This window comes from Tetranychus urticae, chromosome 1 (assembly GCF_039701765.1).
Source record: "Tetranychus urticae isolate SD_2017Ah chromosome 1, NJAU_TeUrti_SD_1.0, whole genome shotgun sequence".
NCBI classification, from domain to species: Eukaryota; Metazoa; Arthropoda; class Arachnida; order Trombidiformes; family Tetranychidae; genus Tetranychus; species Tetranychus urticae.
The window spans coordinates 3604928-3622598 of NC_142958.1; the positions used below are offsets into that span (position 1 = coordinate 3604928).

At 32.3% G+C, this 17671-nt stretch overlaps 3 protein-coding genes across 9 annotated transcripts; 1 reads left to right on the forward strand and 2 right to left on the reverse strand.

Annotated features, from left to right (window-relative positions):
• Positions 1 to 273: 273 nt before the first annotated feature.
• Positions 274 to 5771, forward strand: LOC107366494 (cuticlin-4). Of its 2 annotated transcripts, XM_015934117.3 has the most exons (4): positions 274 to 698; positions 1318 to 1557; positions 4262 to 4772; positions 4844 to 5771. In XM_015934117.3, the coding sequence occupies exons 1-4, from the start codon at positions 642 to 644 to the stop codon at positions 5305 to 5307; spliced, it is 1272 nt and encodes a 423-aa protein (XP_015789603.2). In that variant the 5' UTR covers positions 274 to 641; the 3' UTR covers positions 5308 to 5771. The 2 variants fall into 2 exon arrangements, with proteins under 2 accessions (XP_015789603.2, XP_089126240.1); XM_089270114.1 differs by lacking the exon at positions 1318 to 1557 and having other exon boundaries at positions 497 to 698.
• Positions 5772 to 6340: 569 nt separating this feature from the next.
• Positions 6341 to 9022, reverse strand: unc-119 (unc-119 lipid binding chaperone). The gene is made up of 4 exons (XM_015928427.3): positions 8361 to 9022; positions 8015 to 8231; positions 7020 to 7192; positions 6341 to 6940 (listed from the first exon to the last, which is right to left on the reverse strand). Exons 1-4 carry the CDS (start codon positions 8563 to 8565, stop codon positions 6825 to 6827), a joined length of 711 nt encoding a protein of 236 aa, XP_015783913.2. The 5' UTR covers positions 8566 to 9022; the 3' UTR covers positions 6341 to 6824.
• Positions 9023 to 10074: 1052 nt separating this feature from the next.
• Unr (cold shock domain-containing Unr) lies at positions 10075 to 17153 on the reverse strand. 6 transcript variants are annotated; one of them, XR_016200906.1, is made up of 6 exons: positions 15393 to 17153; positions 14900 to 15185; positions 13184 to 13592; positions 12909 to 13102; positions 10905 to 12811; positions 10075 to 10803 (listed from the first exon to the last, which is right to left on the reverse strand). XR_016200906.1 is itself a non-coding variant. In XM_015928375.3 (5 exons), the coding sequence occupies exons 1-5, from the start codon at positions 16936 to 16938 to the stop codon at positions 12631 to 12633; spliced, it is 2616 nt and encodes an 871-aa protein (XP_015783861.2). In that variant the 5' UTR covers positions 16939 to 17153; the 3' UTR covers positions 10075 to 12630. The 6 variants fall into 6 exon arrangements, 2 of the variants coding, with proteins under 2 accessions (XP_015783861.2, XP_015783849.2); XR_016200905.1 differs by having other exon boundaries at positions 10860 to 12811; XR_001568525.3 differs by having other exon boundaries at positions 14900 to 17153.
• Between the last annotated feature and the right edge of the window lie 518 nt (positions 17154 to 17671).

Genomic DNA, 17671 nt, shown 5'->3' on the forward strand with positions numbered 1-17671 from the left:
TTGAAATTTTCAGCCAAAATCAAGTGAAAATGAAAATAAAGAAACAATTGTCTAAAGTTTAGAACAATTAAAGATACGAAATTACAAGTCATCTTTGATGCTCAATTTGATAAAATTTGATGACAATTAAATTCAATGTTAACCCTGAATTGTTGATCAAGGTTGACCAATGAGTTTATCATCAGCTAATATTTACTGGTTCCAAAGGCACTTTGAACATCTTTGTGTCCATAAAAGGAATGCAATGTTGATTAATTTTGATCAACCCACGTTTACATTGAACTTGCATGTGGATGAATCCCGGTTTAACCCTGATTACCAACCAAAAATCAATGTGATATCGGCTTTGAAAATATGTCAAGGTGTGTGTGTGTTTAATTGTTAACCATACGGATTAGTGTTGATATGAGTGTCAATTGATGCTTTTTAAGCAATTGGTAAGGCTATTAACAACAACAAAATAAGATGGCGATTGAGTGAGCTCAAGTTATTTGATTAAGCTGACTCTTTTTCATCGTTGTTTCATGTTGATTAACAATCAAAACCGGTTTTCATTTTTGTTCATTTAAGAGTTTAGTTTAGATGAAGAAACGTTGGAAACTTTCAACATTCATTTTCACTTTCAAGCTTTATTCAATGTGATGTTTTTCAATTTCAACTTTCCCTTTTTCATCATTATTTCATCATTAATCCACCATGTAAGTTATTCCCGTCTCAATCTAATAAATTAATCTGTTTTACTAATCCAGGTTATTGTGTGAATCAAACCAGCTTTTGTGAAAAATTAAAAAACCCAATCCAAATAGTGAATAACAGTGAACTTCAAATGTTTGGGTTTTTCAGTTTCAAACCAAGGTGATATAATAATGATATTAGATGAAAATATGTGAATTTTAATCATGGATTAGTGATTTATACCACTAAAATTAATTGTAATCTTCACCAGCAACCAATGAGTACCAATGAACCAGCTAAATCCATGTTCAGTGAAAGGCCTACATGTTTAAGTTGAAGCTGTTTACAAATGTTTCAATATTTTATGTGCTGTGAAATTAGATTTACCAATTAGTTATCCTTTTGAATCAATTAATTGTAGTTAACCAAGGAATTGGTAAAAATGAAGTTTAATTATATCCACAGATTAGCTTTAATAATTAGATGTAAGCGTTTGTTGGTCAGAGCTCCATTGGTTTTGGGTTGATCAGCTGTTGAGGGATGAAAACATCTAAAGTTGACTAACACTGAAATCTTGTTTTACCTTGACATGTTATGTCTAATGAATATCATGTAATTACATTGAATGGTTACAATATTCAGGGTTACACCGAGGAGGATTCAACCACATGGGAACCTACAATCAATGCTCGTTGTGAACGTGGGATGATGATTATTAATGTATTAACATTGGATCCCTTTTATGGAGTCATTCATACAGAAGATTTTCGTAAAAAAGATTCCTGTCGAGTCTTTGGGATCGGAAGTACCAATACAACGTTAAGGATAAGTGCTGTGGCAAGTGAAGAGGATGACAACTTTTGTGGGGTTCAGCGACACAAGGTAAGCGACACTTCAACCTCAATGAAACAAATGAAAGTTACATACAAAAAGGATTCCTCAATTTAGGTTCAATTGTTTACAAAAAATCTGGTAAACAAAATGTTTACCCAATTTTTGTTCAACCATTTATCAATCAAACATGAAACAGATAAATATTTGATCTAATCAGAATACAATTTAAACTATTAGATGATTTGATTGTTGCGGATAAATAATTATATAAGAATCAAGTCATTTCAATTATAATTTCAATTTAATTGTTATATAACTGGCTAATTGGTTTTACTTTCACCCAACTTGATTTACAGCATTTTACTTTCATTTTTAGCTTATTTTAACCAAAACAATTAAGCAATATAAAACCAAATTTAGTATAAAATTAGTCAAATTAAGCTTTAATTATAATTGAATTTACGTTTTTTTTGTCTTTTGAAAAAAGCGCTTCAACTTTTTCGTCTTTTCTTCCTTCAAAAAAAACATTAAACTGTAAGCTTTGATTGTGAGAACAAAAAAGTGAATTTTGTCAAGTTAATTAATCTGTTGACTTCATTGATGACCCTTTAATTGTGTTCAACCAGTTCCACTTTAATGTCCATCTTCAGGTCAACTTACAATTTATGAAAATCAACAAAATGAAAGGTTAACATTAATTTTCCCTCTTTAAATACATAACGAGTAATGTAATAATCATTTATGTTTCCTTCAATAACTGTAAACAGATTAACCGTAAAAATATTAAATTCAGTTCAATAATCGTTAATCATTTGACCATTCACTGTTTAACTTGGTTAATTTATTGAGATCAACTAATTCTTTTAATAAGCGGTTAACATTTTCATAATTACAATCACAATTTTGCCAAATTACAAGCTCAATCAGCTAATCAAAATTCAAAGCTAACCTCAAATTAACCTTTCATTTTGAACGCTCAAGATTTCACTCAAAAATATGAATTGTAAATTGATTTAAATTTTAATTGTGTGTTAAAAATGGTTTCACTTTTTATGTAAATCATGAATTACCTTCAAATGTAATCATAAAATTATGATTATTAAATTAAAGCCTTAAGCTTTCAATAATTGTTTATGATAAAGAAAAGGCTTTTAATTGTCAGAAACTGATGGTTAAATCAGATTAGTTTAATTGGTTGATTAAGATGAGGAAGGAAATGACAATAACATTAAAGAGACAATTAAAACTGTCCATTTGACAATATTAACAATTTAGTCAACAATTAAAAGATGATCGAGCAGAAAAGCGCTCTTCCAATGAGAATGTATAATTATAATTGTTATGTAGGTTGAAAGCCTTGGTTATTTCATTGAAAACCTTAATCAACTAATCATTTGAAATTGAGACTGATTGTTGATTAACCTGAATCAATCAATAATCGAAGCAAGAGAAACCTTTAATTGTCAATTTGACACAATTATTGATGTTAAAGACGTTATGGATTAAAAGTGAAACAAATTGTCTTCAATTGTAAGATCCAAATTGAAGTAAAATCCAACAACAATTTTGATTGTTGTTGGCTAAGCAGCTGGTTTAATACAATATCGTAATAACAATTAGCCAAGGTTAATTGAAAATTGTCTGTTAACCTGTAAAATGTTTAAGGCCTGAACTAAATCCATTGGGATAACAATTAACAAGACAATGATGCCTTTTTAATCAACTTTTCATCTTAACCAGTGGTGATGATTAAAAATGATTAAATGATTTAACTTTCACGATTAAATTCACCATTTGATTGATTGTCTTCTTAACCTCGACTTTCATTGTAATCAGTGTTAATCACATTAGATTATTGCCTATTATTGGAACGTTTAATTTTGGTCTAATTGTTGATCAACTTGTAATTCACTTTTGTCAGGCTTGTAAGGTTTTTGTAATTGAATTGAGCTTTTTAGATTCTCCAGTTAAATTGTTTATTTCATTCTTGTAATTTACTTTATTCAGTTATCACGAATTTTCAGGTGAATTATATTTTTTTTATATTATCCAATTGAATAAGGTAAATTGAATTGAATTTATTCATTAATCAAATGTTTTAAACCTTTTCCATGTTATAACTAACTCATCACGACTATGTTTGATGTTCATTCATCTTTGATTGTTACCCATTCACCGATTCACGGTAATGTTCATTAAAGTGATAATCATGATGATCAACCATTTACTTGATTATTCACTTTCTCAGATGATTTTGATTTTTAAATTCTTCTCGCAATTTCATTCATTCACAGTTTCTATCAGATTTCTTGCTTCCAAGTAAATACTCAATTGAAGTAGTTGTTTGATTAAAGTGTTTAAATCGCCAACAAAAGAGTCATTGTCTAACTGTAGTTGACAATTTTGAAGCGAATCAAATTGATTGAAATTCTGGTTAACTTCATTTTCAATCAGATTTTTTGTATTTTTCAGTATTTCTGGTTTTCTGCTTTCAATTTCACCTCATAAATCAAGTTATTAAGGTATAATCTTTATAAGGAGCAACATTGATCAAAACAAAAGCAATTATTATAAAATTGTTGCACGTTTTCATTTCAGGTTTACTCGTTTATAAGGTGATTTTAATGAACCTTGAATATTTTTGATAACCTTTTGTATGAATTTATAGAATTAGATTATAAATTGTTCATTTATATCATCTTGATTAGTGAAGTATGAATAAACTAATTTCTTGTTTTGTGTTATTTTCCAGAGCATTGATGAAGACCGAGCAGTTACTATTGCTGTTCGCATTCATCGGGATCTTGAACTTTCAGTGGATCGTTACTATTCAATAGCATGTTCACAAACATTTTCAACCAATTCTCGGACACCATCTCGATCTCGAGTAACCCTTAAATTGGTAAATGAAGCTGGTTCTGATACTAGTCGACGATTAATCCACGGTAATCGATACAAACTTCAAGTAGATATTACCAATCCTGATCCATCATATGGATTGTACATTCGCAACTGTGTCGCCTTTTCAAGTGTTAACTCAACTGAGATAGATTTAATTAATCAAAATGGTTGTCCCATTGATGAGAGCATTATTTCACCTTTTGATTACACCAATTCAACGTCAACAGTTGAAGCAACAATTAAATCCATGTTTAAATTTCCAGGAACCAACAGAGTTTTTATCCAATGTGCTGTGCTCCTATGTAAAGGCGGTTGTAATTTTAACATTGACTGTGAAGATACTTTTACCAAAAGAAGCTCAAGTAAGTATACATTTTATTAATGTTATTAATTTTAATTGATTCAATTTCTAATTAATTTATCAATTTGGCAGTTTCAAAGATTAGACCAGACTCTAGTGTGATGCAAATCCTGGCCAGTACAACTGTATTTGTTGTTGATCCTGGTGAAGACATACTTGACTACATACGCTATAATGAAGAGTGCACTGTTTCCCGATTCCCTTGGTTGGTTACACTTTGTACTGTTCTGGGTATTTTATTGTTAATCATGTTAATTGTGAACATCTTCCTTTGTACAACATTAACCTGTACCTGTACCAAGACTGAGGTGGTTGAGAAAGAGGATGCCTCTGAACTGGAAGATTATGATCCTTATAAAATTGATTGGGCTGCTAATAATAACATGCCTGTTCATGGATCAACCTACGGATCTCGTTCATCACTGGCAAAACATCTTAATGATGGTAATGAAAGCGATTTCCGACCCAATTCAAGGTATTCATCAAGCCAACCTTCGGTGAAACGTGTTCCCGCCCAAACATATGCCAACTACTGATAAGGTTTCAATGTAAACCTTGGATCTGATTGTGTCTTCAATCAGTTAACCTACGTAATTGATTAATATGGAGCCTTCCATTGTTCTCGAGTCAAATCAAAGTCTCAATTGATCAAACCACAAACAAGCCAACTTGTTCAAATTAATAGACTCCAATTAACCATGGAAATTGTAAATATGGCATCAATATTAACACATTGATACATTTTTTGAACCAAATATTAGTCGTATTTTCCAATTGTCAAACATTTTTCACTTCCAAATTGTACGCTTTTGATAACAAAAACTAATTTATTGACTTATTTTTTTCTTCTCGTAACTTGATTTAATGAATTTTCAAAGTAATCAAATTTTTGTTATATTTTCACTACTTTTAGTGCTATTAATTGTAAATTTTTCACTTGCACTAAAAAATGGTTGAAATGCTGTGCATCTACAACTATTAAACTTGATAACTTTCTTCATTGTTGCGTTTCATTCATTTCCAGTTTTTTTCTTCTCTCTCTTGAATCTCTAACGATCTTTCCATTTAATTATAAAATCACCATGAAAAAGAGCTAAATAATGGAAAGAAAAATTTACTTATTGTTGTGTTAATTCAACAACCATAACATTGCAATATATCCTTGATCAGGTAGACATAGAGCTTGCTTCAATTGATTGGTGTGTTCAACACACCTAAATCAATCTGGGTTGATGTTATCAGGTTAACTTTCTCAATCAACTTTCTAATTAATTAATCACTTATAATCATGTCTTTGACCTTTCATTATTAATAAATTCATATTCAGCCTCAACCCAAAAGTATTGTTATTTTTTAAATCATCTCTTCTTTCCTCTTATTGTTGTATAAAAAATAATCAACTCTTCTTTTTTGATGAGTAAATTCAATACAATTGTTGTATCCTAAACACAACAATACAATGATTGAGTCCAATAATCAGTAATTCTCAGTATTCAATATGAACCTGGACTGAAGATAATTGCTGTTCTGTCCAATAATGAAATCTTACATTGACTTGAAAGACACAGATTTACGTTTCGATAATGATTGTTTCAGTTTAATAGTCATCAATAGTTTGACATCAAGTGATAATATTAATGATTGAAGTAAATATGATTTTACCGTTTAATATGTCATTTATCATAATCAAGTTGAGCATATTCACATTACTATTAATACATCACTTTTGAAGTAAAATTGTACAATATCTTTACAAAACCATTTCACCCAAATTTAAGTTAATTTTATTGAGATTACTGTTGAAACTAGAATGGTTTAAAAAAGATTTGATACATTTAAATGATATCTTGACCATCACTTATTGCCTTTTATCAGAACCACGTTTCATAATTACAAATATCTACGAAATTTAAATATATTCAAATGATGGATGATTAGAAGATGAATTGTGATAGTTGTAAGGACTGGTGACTTGAACATTTCAACCATATTGAAATGTTTCCTTTAAAATGTAATCATTGTGATAATTAGTGATCTACTAATAGCGTCATCATTAAGACGGTGTCTCGGTGTAGGCATAATCAGCTTTGTTGTGCATAATTAACTTGTTATCAACGAAATAAAAGCTGTCCGATCGTGTTTCATATGGATTTCTGATCATTTCTTCGCCTGGAATCAAACAGAGAAAATAGTTGATTAAACAGGGAAAATAAATTAAAAATTCCAGTTTATAATCAGTTTTACTTACAGAGATCAACAGGTAAGGTGGGAAACTCATAGATGTGTTCACATGAGTTTTTGCTGTTTGGAATACAAAATCCAAACTCGAAATCAAATGTTTTCAGTAAAACATCTCGGAAAAAGTGTTTCTCGATCATACGGAAATTGTTCACTGGCTTTTCCCCAACAGTGAATTCAACGCTGAAAAAACAAGCGAGTAAGAGATTCATTAGTTAACAGCATTTAAAAATAGTAATTGATTTGTTCCGAACAAAAGGTCATAATCAAGTCAAATTGCGATCCTCAAAGAGGCTGATGACTGAGTCTAGGTTTTTTTTCATGAATTTGCCATTAATCAATGGAATCGATCGGAGAGTGAAACAGAATGATTATTGATTTTACAGTTATACATTGTATTTCAATTCATGTAAATTAAAAATAGTTTAATCTACAGAATCAAGTCAAGTTCAAAGTTGCGCATTTGCTGTATTTTTGAATATAATGAGATGTAAAATTAAATCATGAATAGTATTAATAGAGCTCTAAATATCACTGGATGGATAAATGCTTCTGATCTGAAATATATAACAGATTGTACTAAATATTTCGATTGACATTTAGTGGTTGAATTATGGATTGTATAGCAAACATTTAATCCAAGGTAAATACGAGAAAATGAAGTTGCAAAAAACATGAACTAATTTAATTGAAAGCCTACTCTGTATGTAATTCATCTGATTTTTGTGAAGGTTAAAGCTTTTATTATTGCTGGTTTAGGCAAATTTTGTGTCTCTTTGAAAATAACTTATGTTTGTTTCATATAATTCAAACTGTTACCAGGGATACAAGGTCAAGGATACGAGGTAAAAAATAGGTTCACCATGGGATTCAAGTTACTGAAGAGGGAAAAAGAGGGAATCAAAGAAGAAGGCAAAGCTTTCTCATTTGTTGTGCCATTTCAACAAATGTTATAGTAAGAGGGTAAATACAAGCTTGTTGTTGACGATCATAAGAAATACTTACGTTGCACCAACAGTTTTAAGTTTGAGAAACTGGGAATTGAATTGATAACGAACAAATCTGCCATCATGACCGTCTTCAGTGTCATCTAATGATCCTTCATCAACAGCATCAGATGGCTTGGAGATTTCAAATAAAACTGTTCCAGTTTCCATATCACGAATTTTAAATCGAGTGAACTCAATATCATAAGTATTGGCCTCAAGTGGACACAGATAACCTGAAAAGGCAAAAAGTCAAATTAATAATGAATCTAAATAAATAGTATTTTGATGAAACAGTTGACTATTAACTATTAAATTGTAAGTCATTTGAATAGCTAAATATGCTGGAAATGAAAACAACTTACCTTCAGTTATCTTATTTAATTTGACAACATCGTCTGGGCTGATTGTTTCCTTAATCGCTAGTTCTTGTTCCAAATTGTTATTAACACTATCGGGGTCAGTCGATTGGCCAGAAGTGGCTATATCCTTCCTTACCCTTCTACCAAAAGTACTATGCTTTTTCTTGTGATTCAAAGTCAAACCAGAAGATTTCATGACTGAACCCATAATTTTCTCTACCCTCGAAGATAGAAGTAAATGCCACTATTAAGATGAAATAACGTTAATGGTGTAAGTCAATGAGAAGATTGGAAGAGAACGCTATTTGAAACACGAGATTGAAAAACAAATGTCAAATTTAAAGATATTGCATCCACGAAAATAATGAACAGAAGGAAAAATACACTATTTTTAATAAAAATATCAACGAAAACAGGAAAAAAGGTAAGTCACAATCTTAAACATAGACAGTTCTAGACAAGACAAAAAGTAACATAGACAAAAGAAAGACAAAGATGATTACAAATAACTAGTCCTTGTAACCAGATCGAGTGTAATGTTTACGAACTACAGGCTGCTACTGCATTACACTACATTTGGTTTACTTAGAAAGAGGTTCAGCCTCTTGATAAAGGAGAGACTTATGGTTTTACAAGCGCCTTGCATTTATTGATTTCATAAAAGACAGATTTGGTGCAGTCTCTACTCAAAGTTCTGTATTTATTTCTGTTATTCAGCCTCTTTTGGGTGTGAAACATTTGTGCTTTTACAAGCGCCACATTTAACATTACATTATGTATTTAAAGGGTGTTGCGGATAAAAAGGAGAATTTATCTTTCCTAAAATTTTGATAAAGATGACGTTGACCATGATAACAATGAAGATAACAAAATTGAATAAGAAACAAACGTAGACAAATCAATTTATCAATAAATCGTCATCTTTATCAAAATTTTAGGTAAGATTAATTCTCCTTTTTATCCGCAACACCCTTTAAATTGATTTCAAAGCTATTGTATTCATTATTCAAACTCAATAAAGTGGCGATTTCTTGTTGAACATTTTGATTTTGCAAAAGGACAAAAATCAGTTGATTTTATACAGTGTTGAGGTTTTTTATGGCTTATGGCTTTTACATCAATTTGCTTGCAATTGTAGTTTCGCCGTCACTGACACTGACACTCGTGAGTCGTCATGCCCCGAATACATGATGCCTGAGAAGTCATAAGCGATCCTTAATGAATGATTTTCCTTCCAAAGAGTATAGCTTTTTGTGTGTATCCATCTTTTAGGCAAAGCATAAAGCTGTCAAGTCATGTCTCCTCTAGTTAACACTGGAATGAACTCAGCAAATTGGTTTTGGGTAAAAAACAGTTTTTGTCGAAATTTAAATTCTCTATTTTTCTATCGATTCACTCTGCAATGATAATTTAATTTTAAATTTTATTTCCTTTAAATTAGTTATAAATAAAGCTTTGACGTAGCCACAATTAACCAGCTATTCATATTGATTGCCTATTTTTTCGTTGATCGATCATCATATCATTCGTGATATTTTTATTCAATAACTGTTTGCTTCTTGATCCAAGATGGTTAATCAGGTTACCATTAAGGTAATTGATTGTGATCGAAATAGCTTGTCATTGTTGAAATGGTAAATAAATAACGGTAGAAATCATTCTTGAATTAGAAACACTAATTTGATAAAAGTTGAAATAAAATAAATTAACAACAGTGTTTAAGTGTTTTCATTTCGTTTGCTTTCGTTTTTTACTTGAGAAATGATTGATTATCCAGCAAAAGTTGCTGAGTGATTTTTTTGTTGTTGTTTGTAGTTTATAATTTTGTTTGTCTTTTGTTTTCAAGTTACATGGGAATTAAGGTCATTTCAAGTTTTCTATGGGATTTATCACTTAGGATCGAAAGGTTTAAATTCTTGTTTGAGGGAATTGGACTTTAACTTTTTTTTTCTTTGCTTTAAGTTGCAGTTACATGATTTTTTTGTTCGTCGCCTGTTCCACTTCTTGGTTTATGTCTTCATTATTTATTTCATTAACAATCATTGTTTAGATTTTTTGGCTTGGTAAAATGGGACAATTGACTAGCAGCTCGCACATCAACAGGGCTGTTAGTTGGTTGCTTTACCGTAGTATGAGTGAATTTATATTATTTAATTTTTTTGTTGTGTTTGAGTGATTTGAGTATGTGAAGAGTGTTTTGATGGTGTTTTTTAAGTTTCTTTCAGACGTTATGTACCAACGTTATTTCTTAGCATGTGTGATGTGGATGTGTTTCAAGTGTGTGTATGTGTATGTAGTTAGTGTATATGCTTTGTATTGTGGTAAATGTGGATTGGTTGCTTTTACTTTTCCTGTGAATGACTATTTTTGCTACTTGATCCAGTTGAAATACAATTCCTCGATTTGGTTTCGTCTTTAAGATTTGTGTTTATTAATTCCAAAATCCCTATCGTCAAATTAAATATTATTAACATCTTGCATCTTAAATGGTTGCGTTCTTACTGCTGTTGCTAGTAGCCGCTTGTTAGGTTGATTGGTTGTGTTCACCTTGATTCTTTAAATTTTAAAGTAGTAGTTGTAATTGGAGTTGTTTCTTGTTTGGTTTTTCTTTGTCTTGGATGAGATATACAAGGCACATCGACAAGCAACTGGAAAAAAAGGGTAAAAGAATGATGCAAAGTGGCTGGGATGAGGAGAAAGAGGAGAAACAAGAGAAAGATAAGGAAAAACAAGGGAGGTAGTAGGTAGGGAGGTTTTCCAAAAAAGGTAAAATACTTAGATCCGATAGTTTTTTTTGCCTAGTGTTTTTTGGAGAAAGTTTGGTTGCGAGTATATTTTAATTTTTTTTATCTCTTAAGTTGCATTTTTTTGTTGTTTTTTTTGTTATTGTTTCATGAGAGAAAGTTACTTGACAAGACAATTTGATGAGGCCTAAAAGATTAAGACAGTCCGTTTCTGATTTGACTGATGAATGAGAAGTGAAAGAGAAAGAAAGAAAAACAAAGGGAGAGGAAAGGAAAGGATAACATGAAAAGGGAATGAAAGATGCAATCAAAGATGAAGTGAAACATGATGCGAAAAATTTGGAAATGCGGTAGACCTAAAGTCTTAAACAACTTGTGCGGAGAAGGTTTTTTTTAACGCTTTTTTTCTGGGATTGGAGAGTTGATTCTGAGATAGAAACAAGGACTAATCTCTAATTTTTGGCTCCTCCTTTTTTCTTTAAATTGCTTTGGTTGGCTATTGAGAAAAGAAATAAAAAAGAAACCAAAATTGACAAAAGCAAAATGACGGAAAAGACATAGAATGGAGTGAAATTTTTTAGAAAAAAAGCGACAAATGTGAATTGATGATAAAAGAAAGATAAAGATAGATTATAACATGCAATTTTGGATATGATTTACTTTTGCTGTCTTTTGTTTCTTAAAATTGGAGCAATTACAATTTTCGGTCAACATAAGACCAAAAGAACGATGGTCTTGATGAGACCAAAGACTAACTTAACCCTATTCACTATCACAACTTCGTTGCAACATGATAATAGTTCATTAAAGAGAATCGTTAGTCTTAACGAGAGGTTGAAAGATCTTGTTGATATTGGGAAGGATGGAGAGAATGAACGATAGAGAGAGAGAGGGAGAGGGAGAGAGAGAGAGAATAAAAGGGAATAGGAAAATGAAGATAAATGATAGATAAAGATGGAGACTTCAGAAAGAGAAAGTATAGAGAAGATACTCATGGCACATGAGATGTGACTCCATCTTAACGTTAAGGTCAGAATGAAGCTTTTTATCACGGGGATAGTCTTTTGCTCATAAAGAGGAAGGGTGTTTGGTTGAGTGACATTAATTGGACCTAAAAGGTTGGTGGGAGAGGTTGTGTTGGTTGTCATGATAGAGATAGAGATGGCAGGATGAAGCAAGGAAGGCTGAAATAGAGGAGACAGGATGATAGATGGTAGTGATCGAAAGAAGACCGAATGTCCATAACTGTTTCCATCGTGCTTTCCATGACTTGAAGGGTGAATTGAGGAAACAAAATGATCAGAAATGAGATGGTTCCCATTTAAAGAATGAAGCCAGGAATTTTTTTTGTTTTTTCGTTTTATCCAGTGTAATAGTAATTAACTGATGAGATGAAGGAAAGTTCGTTCTCAGGTATTGTTCTTGTTAAAATTAACTAGTGAGTTTCATCCGTATTAGCCGTAGATTTCACTGATCATCTCACGAACTTTATCCATTTAAAATAATTTCCAAATAAACTTGGAGCATGTTCAGTTATTGGTGACGGTGGTTGTTGAAGATCCGGGTTGACGAACGACACTAAATCCTTTGGATCCATCTGGACCCTTGGGTTGACGAAGCAGCACCATTTTTGGTCCAACATTTTCATCCACAACCATTGACTTCAAACGTGTTATAAGTCTTTCAGGCCGAGGAGTGTTGATAGCATCGCTAAAGTTTTAGTAATGAAATAGTAAAAAGAGAAACAATAAATGTTAAAGACCTCAATGATCAAGCTAAACAGAAAACAATGTGAATAATTATTTACCTTTGTTTAACAACTGAACAGGCAGAATATTTTCCATTTCGCTGATTTTGCACGATAGCAAATTCAACAGTATCACCCGCACTGAGAATAGTGTTCTCACCTCTAACTTCGGACATATGAAAGAATAATTTTTTACCTTCTTCCACTTCGTAATTGAGAAACCCGAAATTCCCTTTTATAGCATCGACAGTAGCCTTTTAAAGATAAATGAAAAAGGTTAAGATATTTTGTATTTTCTAAGAAAAATAATTTAGTCTTAAAATGGATTAACTTACTTGGACTTTAGATCGAACAGGCTTTATGTTTAAAGCCCTTTTGTGACCAGATTCATTAGCAGAGCTCAATTGGAAAGTAACTAAGTCACCTTTTTGAACATAATCATAAATATCGGCCAAACTTGTCATACTGAATTCGTAAACAACATTATCTGGTTTGTAATGGCCTTCTTCATGTGGTGAATCGATGACTTGAACTAGTCCCCAATATTCATCTTGGTCCGGGTTTAAACACCTAACTGACCTGATAACTGTACCATTCAACATTTCAGGTTCACTTTCTTCACCCGGAATGCTACCTGAAGGTAACTTTTTGACATACTCAGCGTTCAATTTGGAATTTTTGACGGATAAAGTGTATTCTACTTCGTTTCCTAGCTCTAATGATTGGATATTACCATCATAAACACTGGAATTGAGATAGATTAAAAGAAATTCATTAGAAATTGGGCGATTTAGCTTTGGTTAAAATTCAGTCAATGTCAAATATTGAATAAATTGAAGGCAATATAAAGGTAAATTTAATTTGTTTGGTTATTTGTGTAAGCTATAAAATAATTTAATACAAGCTATCGAAACCTTGTGAGTTTGCAGTTAAATTGTTTTGATTATAATTTAAAGGCTATTATGTCGAATAGGAAATATTTCATAGGGGAATAGGAAAGATTGTTGATGAATATCGACCATGATGGCAATTTTGATGTGGGAAATGATCATTACTGACAAGTATAAAACACGAGGTAGAAAAAATAAGAGACTCTTGAGCTAATTAATCCAATTAAGTAATCATGTTCTATAGACATTATCAATCAGTTCTCGCTTATTTTTTAATTTGTGTTGTGATTGGATCAAATTCATTCTCAGAGAATGAATTACTCTTAAAGAAACTCAAAAATCGACTCGTCGCAGTCACTAGTTTAAAACCATCATCAGAATCTGTTAAATTTCAACAAAGTGTAATAATGCAAGATGAGCAAAAACAATCCATGAGTGAAGCCACCGAAACAAGTGACGGACCTTCATCCTATCAAAATCCAGTTGATGCGATACGAGAGACAATCATCAACACTATCATTCGAGAAGTTTCCAGCAATTTACCAGAAGTATTGAGACAAACAACTGAGTTTTTTAGTCAAATGAGAGCAGCTATTGTCAAAGCTTTTACAGAATATGCTGAACAGAATCCAAATTATCTGAATGAAAGTTCAACTAATCGAACCTTGGGAGGAGAATTCATTAAGATAGTTGACAGTATTGTTACAAATAATGGTAGAGTCAATTCAAGTCGAGTATTGTAGATATACTTCATAAGAGTTTCCAGGATAAAACAAAATTCAATAAAAGTGCAACTCATGAAGCTAAAAGAAATGTTCCATCTGAAATAAGGCCGATTTTCATAACTATTTGGACTCTTTGAATCAACTTGGGAGTGGTCTAATAATTTTGTAATACAAATTAGAAACCACTCCTAAGTTTCAACAGACATCAACCACTGGTCTGCTTCACAAAATGAAAGTTTGATTACAACAATAAGACATTGGGAATGGTTCAAAAAAATAATGGTTTAATTTTAACTCTAACTAAAACTAGCCAATAGGCAAATGTTAACTGTTTAATGGAGAAAATGTAATAGAAATTTCTATCAAATCATAAAAATGTATGTAAATTAAAATATTTTCATTAATTCTGCATCAATAAACGTAATCGATTTCTTACCTATAATGAAAGAAAACTTCATTTTTGTGGTTTTCGTTTTCAATAAAACCAAAACTATCCTTTAAAGCAGCAACAAATCCTCTTTGTACAGCTTTCATTCCATTTTTGCCAGTGAAAGTACAATTGGCTGCATTTTTATTGGTATCTGTATCATTCTGATTGTCTCCAATTAATTTGGCGAATTTGGTCGGATCATTGTCATTGCAGTTGTTTTCATTGCTGAGTGCATTTTTTAACAAAGCTGGTTCCAATGGTTTGATTAAAGGTGCACAGGGTGTCTCATCAACTGAAGAGAATATATCAATCAATTGCGAATTTTCGTTGGTATCTTTGTTGGTATTAGAATTCGTATTTGGATTATTTTCAATGGTAGGGTCGGAGTTCATTGTTATTGGTAATTGGGACAATATGTGAGACCAAGAGTTTTGAGTTTTCCCGAATTGGGGTTCGGCACTTTTGGAAAGATAATCGCCAGAACTTAAAGAGGATTTACCTGTTGTCGTTGATTCATCAGTGTTTAAGTCTATTAAAGGGAATTCACAATTTCCATTACTTTCACTCATCGGATCCATATTGTTATTGCCATAACCATTCCTTAATCTTGATTCCAAATTACTACCGAATCCAGCTGGCAGTCTTCCGTCACTACTGTTTTCAGTTCCAAAGCTAGGTTTTGCATAAAGATTCTTGAATATTGTACCATCGGGCAGAAACTTTATTCGAATAGCTTGTAAACGACCAGGCATGGAGTGATCGGGAGCGATGGTGAATCCGACTTCCTCATTCAATTTAGGAATAATACTTGGTTCCAATAGTTCAGCAAAACGGAAAAATATTCTAGTTCCTTCACGATTTAGACACTTGACAAAACCATAGGAATCTTTGAGAGCGGCAATATATCCTTGTTCTCTGATTTCTTCAGAATTTTCAAAAGTCTCATCTAGAATTGCTATATTGGTTGCATGTTCAAGTTTGTCACGACGATCAGTTACTACATTAAATTGAATCATGTCTCCGACTTGTAAGGTGAAGTCACCTCTGACATCTTTATCGCCAAATGAGATCTCTTTTTCAGTATTGCCATCCATGTAGACTATTTTACCGGGAAAGGGTTCACTACTTGATGATCCCGATTGGAGGCTATTGCTTGTGAAATGTTGACGGCTAAAGGAATGATTATTGTGACGATCAATTAACTTACTTACACGACCAGTGATAATTTCAGGAGAAATATCTTCAAAAACAACAGTTCCCGGAGGGAGTCTGTCAACACTAACAGCAACCTCCTTGTTATTGCGTGTCTGTACCCTGAATTCAACATCATCACCAAGAGATAGGCTCTTAAAGTCTTTACATTCTGATGAGTGAAAGAAAATTTCTTTGACAACATCAGCTCTTTCGATGAACCCAAAAGAATCTTTTAAAGTGCAGACAACACCTTGATAACGTTCAGGAGTTGGTGTCTCTAAGGCGATTTTTCGGGCACGAAGGTTACCACTTTTATCTGGGGTAATCAGGAAAGTGACTCGATCATTTTGTTTAACAACTTGTAATGTGTCTTCAAGATCTTTTGTTGTGAATGGAAGGAAGAAACATTCTCCTCTATGTTCATAGGCAACTCGGCCTTCTCTTCCTTCACCTAATTCGGTGGTGATGAAACCACTGACTCTCTCACTGCTTAGTTCTTCACCAAGAAATGCTTCAGATGAAATTTTAACAACCATAGAAGCAATAGGTTTACCAGTCCGACGGTCATATGTCATCTCAAATTCAACTGGATCACCTAGCTTAAGATGATCAATGTTACCTTTAAATTGACTATAATGAAAAAAGAGGCGAGCTTGTCTCTCACAGCACTGAATAAAACCATAGGAGGGTAATAATTTTTCAACAATACCAGCTTCTCTGAATCCTTCTACCATGTCCACAGTTCTTGAAGATATATTTTTCCATTCAGCGTAGGTTATTGGCTTAGACAATTGTGTATCAGCTTCATCTCGGGTGTGTTTAATGGATACCATCACATCTTCACCCTCCATGATTGATGAGGTGGGTTTCAGTGTACAAATTGATAGTTTCAGTTTAAGTAATGATGAGAAAAATAGTTGATGATTAATTTGAGCAGTCAGACCACAGATGATTTATTAAAAAGAAGGAACTAGTTACAATTAATTAATAATTAAAAGAAACGTATTTATTTGTTTTCCTATTTTTCTCTTTCACTCTCTGCCTTTCCTTGTGATAGGCATTAGTGTACAATGTATGGAAATCAATCAGCTTCAAGCTTGGTAGATTGAGTCTATCGAGACGCCATCTATCGGCCTATCTTGATAATTAGTTCTAAGCGGCCTATTACGACGGATTCTGTTATAAACTAAACCAAAACGAAAAGAGATTCGTCTAGATGCCGTTCACTAAAGTAAATAACACCAGAAAACCTTATAACAAGCTCAACACAAGAGCGATCTGGTAACCACAACACCTTTGAAAAAAGAGCCTTAAACATTGACAATTTTTTAAAATCTGTACAAATCGTATGTACCCAAATCGGGTCCTGTAGTCAGGCCGCTACTTTCTGATAATCCCAAAATCTTGGAAAGAATGGTATGGCGAATGAATGAATAGCATGTAAAGCAAAGTCTCTGAGAGGGATAGTAATAAAAAGCGGATTTTATTTAAGTTTCCATTCGAGCTCAAATTATCAACAATGATTTATTTCTGATTTTTTTGTGTGAAGATGAATTGTTTTGAAACTGTTATATGGATGCTCTT